The following is an 8,370-nucleotide window of genomic DNA, read 5'->3' on the forward strand; positions in this document are numbered from 1 at the left end:
CATGATTTCAAATCACTCCGAATGTTTAAGCCCTGGAAATGTGAGGTAGCTGGATTCATTGCTTTAGAAGTGGAGCTACGACTGTAACCAATGACTTTATTTATATAGTGCCAAACCACTCCAAAAGTCATCTCAAAGCAGCAAAGAGCAGGTCTAGGACCTTACTTTTTACTTTAAATGAAACCAACATTCCCACGTGAGCAAGCACTCGTCGACGTTTTGTAACCATGGTTCCGTGCATCCTGAGTGACTGCCAGGGTGGTCTGGCCAAGCTGACTTCAGTCTTCTTCTGCCATGCTAACGCTGCTTATGCTGCCATCTACTGACATGATTGCGTAGTTTACAATACCAGCTCCAAGCCAGTGGATGGAACTCCCTCGAGCTCTCGCCTCACTCACACTTCTTTTGCAACATTTGCAGTTTGTTTAAAATCGACGTGACAATAAAACAAAAATATGACCATTGCTCAGGTAGAAATGGTATAGAACCGGGATCCCATCGATGATGCGGTCTTGTAGAGAACAAATACTCTTCATGCAATTCCACAAATGCGTGATTGTTACATGCTCCTGCTGACAGATTATACTCCTAATATGCACTATGTTTTTGAATACATATTTCTACTTCTATTTTCACACAAAAACCAAAGTATGACATCTTACCAAGGTAAAGCAAAGCAATTTATTGCAAGTATTAGTCAAACATACACTTCAAACTGAAGCAAAGCAACACTAAAAAGGCCAACAACCTATAAAGAGTTACAAAAAAAAAAAGACATTTAAAACTGAAAGGAATAGAGCTGTTGGTACAACAGAGCCTTTGCAACATACAGAGAGACTGAGACATGGATCATCTGGTGGTGAAAGTTCACTCTTCAAAGTTTACATCCATGTGCTGGTGCCTCACGAAAGAGGTATCAGAGCCCAAGATCTGGAGTATGACCGACACGAGAGTGACGCAAAAGGGCAAAGAAAAAAAAAGAAATGAGAACAATCAGCGTACACAGAAAATGTTTCAAATCCTTGGCCACAGTCAAATATGCGCCTTTGAAATCATAGTGTAGGGAAACCAGCATCAGGAGCCTATTCTCTTTTGCAATATTTGGTTACAAGTCGTTAATGGAATGCTGTTGGGGTGAAGACGGGTTACCAATGATAGCCATGGGAGTAAACATTACAGTTAATGTTTCTGAAACAAAAAAAAAACCAAAAAAACAATTTGGTTTAAAAAGGGTCTATCTGCACGGGAACAGGATTGACAGCAATAAAAAAACAACCGCCCTACAACCATGTCTCTAATCCTCCGCGGAGGTGAGGGACAACCAACAGAAATACAGAAGAAAACGACAGCAATTCTTCACAATACAGTTCATCCTTGGTTCGTTATACAGGCACAGGTCTCGGTTCTCCAGCGCTCCAGGATACCTCCTGGTTCTGGTTCAAACTGCATGTCAGAACACAACTCTTCAGATTTGCCATCAAAAAACGATCAAATAATGACTCGCTTTACACAAGTGAACATGTTTCAAGTAAGTCAAGATCACAAATGCCAAGAAGTCATGTCTGAATGCCGTTTGACTCAGACCTGGTTTTTGTTCTGACGTCGCTGGTCAGAGCAATATTAGCAAGCTTACACGAGTCCGTACATCAGAGTTTACCAAGTCCTGTAGAAATGTCAGTGGTTTACATGAGAAATGAGGATGCCGGCTGGGAAACTGGAGCAGATCAAGTATGTAGGCTTTGTAAAGTCACAAGGAAAAAAAAAAAAATAGACAATTACGTAACATCGCACTTAAGGCTGAGGCATGCCTTTTCTTGTGGAATGAGACCTGTTCCTGCTCTAAAATGTTGTGGCACAAGGAAAAAAAAAAAAATCAATGTGAAACACATTTAAAAAGAGAAAAGCTGTGACACTAAAACTTTTCACCGTAATCCTTAGAATTCTGCCTTTCCGATATATTTCCTTCCCCCACCGTTTTTTTTGTTTTGTTTTTTTTTTCTTGCCTTTGCTATACCACCTGCCCTTTACTGGCTCAGGGAACTCAACATGGCTAACGTACCCATTAGCAGCTTGGGATGAAAAAAAGTCAGCTATTCAACACTCGGGTCAGTGTGGTTCAGAAATAGTTCCCTTCCTCAGAGATGAGCTGCAACACGTGGGGGTTGGCATTTGGCCTCAGGTGGTAAGAAAAGGAGTGGAGGGTGAAAAACAGCCAGAGAAGGAGGAAGTGGACCTGACCTGTAAATATCAACCAGAACCCGACTCGAGGTTCTGACAGGTTAGCTCCGCCTCTTCCCTCTGCTCAAACCTCGTGCCCCCCTCCATATTGTTGTGCTTGCGTGTAAGAGAATAAGGCGTCAACATGGAGGAGGAGGGGCTAAGGCATCCTCCTCCTGGCTCCGCCCCCACCATGTTGCAATAGGATGCGGCGACTCCAGCCACTTAAAAACACACTCAATAAATACGCCATAAAATATTCCGCATATATATATTTCATATATATATTTAAAGAACAACACATTTAAATAGGACAACAAAATAAAATCGGCTCAAGAACAATTTCTCAAAATCAGATAAGTGTTAAGACAAAAACAGAATATTTTTTACAGTTATATTTATTTTGACTCTAAAATAGTTACTGTATAAGAATATCGCAATCAGGCATTACTCAAGCATTATATGTCATAATAAAAGCAATTTGCAGTTTTCTTTCATGTAGTATAACATATGCAGCATACCAAGGTAAGTGAGGTGCAGTGTTTTTGAGATCTCTTGTAATAGAAAGAGTTCACCCCCTGGACTGAACTACATACCACCTTTCGTTTTCAGTCGACACCCTACTGGCTCAAGCTGGGCACACATTCCCTCCGATGGGGACCGGACACACGGCAGGGCATTGCACTAGGATGAATGAACGCCATGGGGCTGCTGCTGCTGCTGCTGCTGTTGCTGCCGCCGCCGCCAGGGCTGGGCGTCTACGTTTCAACACTGACACTGGTTCTGCTCTTTAAGTTTCTACCCAGACAGACACAAAGCATACCCCGCTGTGCAACATTTTTCTATCTTTCCATCATTTCAGAAGCTACTTTTTGTTGACTTCCTTGGTATAAAAAAAAAAGAAAAAGAAAAAGAAAAAAATGCCCTTCAACGAGAAAACCTCAATTCTTCAGTGCAAGAATCTACAACTGTAAAGAGTTCTGGAGCGCGTTCTGGGAGGTACTACTTTTTTTGGGACACCCAGCCCTGGCTGTAACAAAGTGGTGATTTCAGAAGGGAAACAACCACTGAAGAGCAGACTGACTCAACAGAGCTAACTACAAAAGAGCATGAGGCACACTTTTAATGACAGACTGCTTAGTTTGGTAACACGCATCCCTTCGACTCCTTGTTTTACGCTGAGTCGCTCCTCTCCCAGCTCGAGGAAGAAGGGGGACTTGGAGGGACAGAGATCGAAAGCTCTTGGCTATGTGTCTGAGCGAGAGTGGCAGTCTCTAAAGTGCTGTGCTATGTTTGTCATTCATGAGCTGGCCTGTGTCACACCATGCTGGTGTCCCCTCTGAACCCCACAACCACCACCCCCCCAATAACCCCCCAATCCCACCCCTTGGCCCGCCCACACGCACATTCCACTGTACCAACGACACCATTGGTCCAAGACACTAAAATGCACTAGTAAAGTCTAAATACATGAAACAGGAGTTTGCATTGCCATCTCTACAAAAACAAACAGTAAGTGAGGACAGTGCAGCTGTTCCTGCACTGCAATGTGTTCTTGAAAAAGGAGAATCAAGAGGAAAGGCACTTTCTGTGGACTCACTCTGTTGCTACCTTCCACTGCAAATAGAGAGCAACCAAAATATCGACTGATTACTCAAAAAATGGAATACGCCTTCACTTCTGTTTGAAAAGCGTGACACTGACCATTTTGAAGTAAGTTTGGCTTTTTTTTTTTTCTACACCAGACTGCGTTGCTTTTGGTGGTAAAACGTTTATTCTTCAGCGTCCATTAAACGACTTGTCTGTATTATTGGTGATGGTAATTGAGCGCCAAAGGCCGGCGCTAGCTGGGAGCAGGGTCTAGCCTTTTCTTTCATTCAGCCCTAACAAGCCCCTTTCAATAGAACTGGAGGGACATTTAACACGTGTTAAGGAAAAACTGGCAAACTGAATTATGTCTTCTTATCCCTTCAAGCGTTCACCTCCACTGGCACCCCCCCCCCCCCCCCAGCCCCACCCCCCATCTCCTGAGTGGTCTTGCCCATGTTAGGTCACTTCTCTACTCGCTTTTTTTTTTTTTTTATTTGCAAAGCAGAGCCGATGACATTTCAGCTGGAAGCGAAGCAAACACATCTGCTATGTAAACATGTGTTCGACTGCCCTCGGGAGTGTCGTTTACACACAAACCCCCACATCCACGACAGACAGCAGAGACGCCGAGTTACAAATGGACTCCAATTCTGGCAATCGAAACCTCTCCAGACTCATTCCAACATCCAAGTATAACCTGCCGCGTCCTCACAAGACCTTGAAGCCTACTCAATCACGCATGCTTCAATTAATCCGAAAAGCCAACCGACCACACCTCACTATTGTCCTTCAAGCTTTAATCTTCCACACGTCTCCCAGGGGTTATCGGGTGGGATTGTACAGCCGTGGAATGTAGTCCTCTGGCACAGGGAGTAAATGCTCAGGAGCAGAGGTGGAGAAAAAAAAAAGAAAAGAAAAGAAAGAGTAACAATAAGATTACAGGCTTTGTCACGCCGCAGATTAACCGGGACGCTAACTCTTTGTATATGTGAGTGCATGAAGGAGCCCGTGAGGAGAGCAAAAGAAAGTTGCAATCCAACGTTAAATCCCTCGCAGGCTTTACAACAAGAGGAATGGAGAACTACTACAACTTCTTACGCTACTCTTTGATCACGTAGGTCCTTAAAAAGGGATCAATAACTCTTTCAACACCACTTGCCTGTTCATTTTCTCTCTCCCCTTCCTGATGAGGAGCAGGCATCAGCACCAGTTGAACAAAAGCCAAGAACGTTCCAGAGCAAAAACCACTTCCTCTGACTCTACTGTACGTAATCGCCATCACGTCTAATACAAAGCCTCTTGTGTTCACATACAGTATTGAAATATCGTCTCTCTCGAAATTCTCGCGACAGTATAAACATCTTCCAAAAAAAAGACAGGAAAAAAGAAAAGAAAAAGAGGCGTTCGACATATTGCATCTTTTTTTCTCCAAACATCAAAGCAAGAGGCGGTTTAAGTCCACATTCCTATCAATAACAGTATGACAGTCCAAACACACATCACTAGTTTCAACAAACCCCACCACTGTTCACACATACACTACACTTTATACAGTGACACAGGTGAACAAGTCAACAGTCTATTGCAATAATAAAACTTTGTTATTATACCTTTTTTTTTAAACCGTTATTGTGATACATTTATTACTAAGATTAATAATTAGACTACATCTTTTTTTTCTGTTAGCAAAAATAAGTGGTGTGCATTACATAATTTAAAATGTACAAATATACTCTTGATCTGGCTTTTAAAAAGGCTTTCAGACACTAGTGAATTCATGAAGGCTCAACCCCGCTAGCTTCCACACCGGAAGGATAGCCTATGAAAGGTAGTCGGATACAGGACCCTACATCCTAGATCACTGTCCCAGAGGCAGCCCCTGCCTTCCAAATATACGCCACGGTACCGTTTACAGGTTCTCAATGGTGACCAGAATTACCGAGTGAAATCCTTAAAATCTGGAGCTCCCACACCCAAGGGAGCAGTAAGACCTCCTCACGTCGCTCAGTCAGCTTTACAGTTCTACCAACCCCTCATACAGTCTCAGAAGTTCAGCCTCCGATTCTAATAGCACCACGCCTGTGTTCACGACCGAAACACACGCTTCTTTTAGTGCAGATAACTTTTGAAAAAACACCCCCTCCCTCCCCTCCCCACAAGAGCTTCAGATCAGCAGCGCAGAGGAGTGAAGTGGTAACCAGGATCCAGAAATGCATTTCGTAGTACTATGGAGAATGAGCTGGTAAATATGTTGGTCACCCACTTGAATCCTCCGCTTTCCTCTGAAACTACTCTTAACTTCGGCTTGGTGACATGGACGGGGATTAAAGCCCATTCCCCAATGTAGGAGGAACAACTGGGTTTGGATGATTAGGCTGACCCCACGCCCATGACCCTGGCCCATTAGGTACACGCATTGTAGCAGCTGGATCAACATCTGGTGAAGATTAAGCAAAAAGACAATTAGACCAGCTTTGCTTTGATTGCTGCTCCGAAGCAAAGCCAACAGCCAACACTGTTGTACAGGCAAAGACAACAGACACACTGATCTGAACATGATTTGAATGAAATGTGTAGAAAAGTCACGACAGTCGTTGAGAAGAATAAGAGGCATTGGGTGAATCGTCCTTGCTTTTGACTGTCTTTATGCTGCCTATTTGTTGAAATATGCTTTGTGATTTTTTTTTTATCCACTAAATCAGAATTCCCATAATAAGCTATGCACCTTTTGAACATTAAAGGCTTAACTTCCACCAGGCACTTAAATACTCCCTCTTTATGGCCTTTGTACTCCACTTTGCTGCAGTCAGGTGAAAAGCTTTGATTTCTGAAATGGGTCAGTCTGAGGAATTACGAAAATAAGCCTCATTTGCAAACTGATGATCGAGAATTCTGAAATTACGCATGTTGATGATGACGTCCTCTCAAACCGCAGAGGCCTGTACAATCCTTTGATTCAAGTAAGAATGTCAAAACCATCAAAAATGCAGTTGCACTATCTGTGCCCAAACAGCGAGGGCAAACCCATAAAGCATGCTGATCTCACGGAGGAAAACATAAAAGTGCCTTACAATCGGCAAAGCTGTCTCCTTTCGAGGACACTCACTTCCACATGAAATGTGTAACTGTTCTTTTGGGTCAAATAAGTCTCCTAAAATCCCTTCGTTCAGCTGATTATTGCACGAGACAAAACCATTGACATGACCTCTATTAATCCACCGTCTCAAACTCAAGGGAGGAAAATGTCAGATAAAGCACTGAGGGAAACAAATTCATGATGAATACTAAGATTAAAAACACAAGTTTAAATGATTTTCTTTTTCTAAAAACAAAGGTTAGGAGCATAAAATGTTTCACATGATGTAGAAGAAAAATAACAACCAGAAAAACACATAACATCCAGGATCAAATAACAGTGTTATACTTTAAATAAAATCCAGAGGTTGCTGCAATTGATATATCAGCCAATATAAACGGTGCCCCTGTTTTACGTGAGTTGATGTCTTCAAACCTTACAAGGCATCACCTACTTGTGATTTTATGGGGGCAATCATACCTCGTAGCCAAAAGGTGGCAGTGTGCTCAAAATGAAGAAATTCCATACATTATTTCACACATTTAACAAGAGACAAAATCAAAAAAAAAAAAAAAAAAGAGGAAAAAGGAAAAAAAAACAAAACAGTTAAAACTAAAAAGGTGGCAACTGAGAGGACGTGAAAGCCTATGAGATAACTTTTAGATCGAAATTGAGCACCACTTGACAACTCCAGAAGCTAACCCTTCCTTTACCGCTCCCTCGTTTCAAACACTCGGGAGATTCAACAAGACACTACAGTAAAACTGACAGAATGTAAAAGTGCTGCTGCTCAAACTGACTTGAGGTACTGTAGATGAAAGGCAGAGGAGCAGATTAGTAGACTAGAGGAAAGACTGCCAAACTGCAGCATAGACACTAGGAAGAGGAAAAATAAACAATAACAGCCTCCTAAGCCACGTGTTGAGGAGACAGAGGAAAAACGGATTGGAGGGGCGATGAAAAGGGAGCTTGATAAGAGTGGAAATAAACTAGTTGGCTGGTTTAATATTGCATAATAGTGCTTAGTTTCTCTTGTTTTTTTTAATAAAGCAGCGTTTGCATCCTCAGTCCAGTGTGGGGGTGCCTCCTCCCCTCCTTCCTTTCCTCTGCACAGTGTCAGGTCCGGATTGACTAGGTGTGTGTGGGGCGGGACTTGCACTTCTGAGGACTCTTTCACTGGCAAGCCAGGCGTGCATGGTTGTGTCTGTGTGTTAATGTGTGTTTCGGGTGGAAAACGTTGGGGAGGGGGTTGGTGTAGCTCAGGCGAAGTACATGGTCCTCAGGGTGTCGTGGTGAATCTGAACAGCTTTGGCCAGCGCCTGGGGGTCTCGACCGTTACTCTGACCAGACACATGGCTGCCCTCAGCGCTGCAGAGTGGAGAGGATTGGTTATGATGGACAATACTAACAATACTGGGATGCAGGCAGGTAGCAAAGGATACTTTTTCTATTAAAATCAAAAACACACCACAGGTTCAGGATGCGAA

The 8,370-nt window shown here is 43.0% G+C and overlaps 1 protein-coding gene across 4 annotated transcripts in view; it reads right to left on the bottom strand.

Annotated features, from left to right (window-relative positions):
- Positions 1–3,612: 3,612 nt before the first annotated feature.
- Positions 3,613–8,370, bottom strand: part of ago3a (argonaute RISC catalytic component 3a) — a 29,134-nt gene continuing 24,376 nt past the window's right edge. For all 4 annotated transcript variants that reach the window (XM_086217974.1, XM_086217972.1, XM_086217973.1 and 1 more), the window contains exon 19: positions 3,613–8,251. In XM_086217974.1, coding sequence (XP_086074100.1) covers positions 8,143–8,251 — 109 coding nt within the window. In that variant the 3' untranslated portion in view covers positions 3,613–8,142. The remainder of the gene's footprint in view (positions 8,252–8,370) is intronic.

This window comes from Aulostomus chinensis, chromosome 11, assembly GCF_037954235.1.
Source record: "Aulostomus chinensis isolate RoL2024-O1b breed Wild chromosome 11, RoL_Achi_v1.0, whole genome shotgun sequence".
Classification (NCBI taxonomy): Eukaryota; Metazoa; Chordata; class Actinopteri; order Syngnathiformes; family Aulostomidae; genus Aulostomus; species Aulostomus chinensis.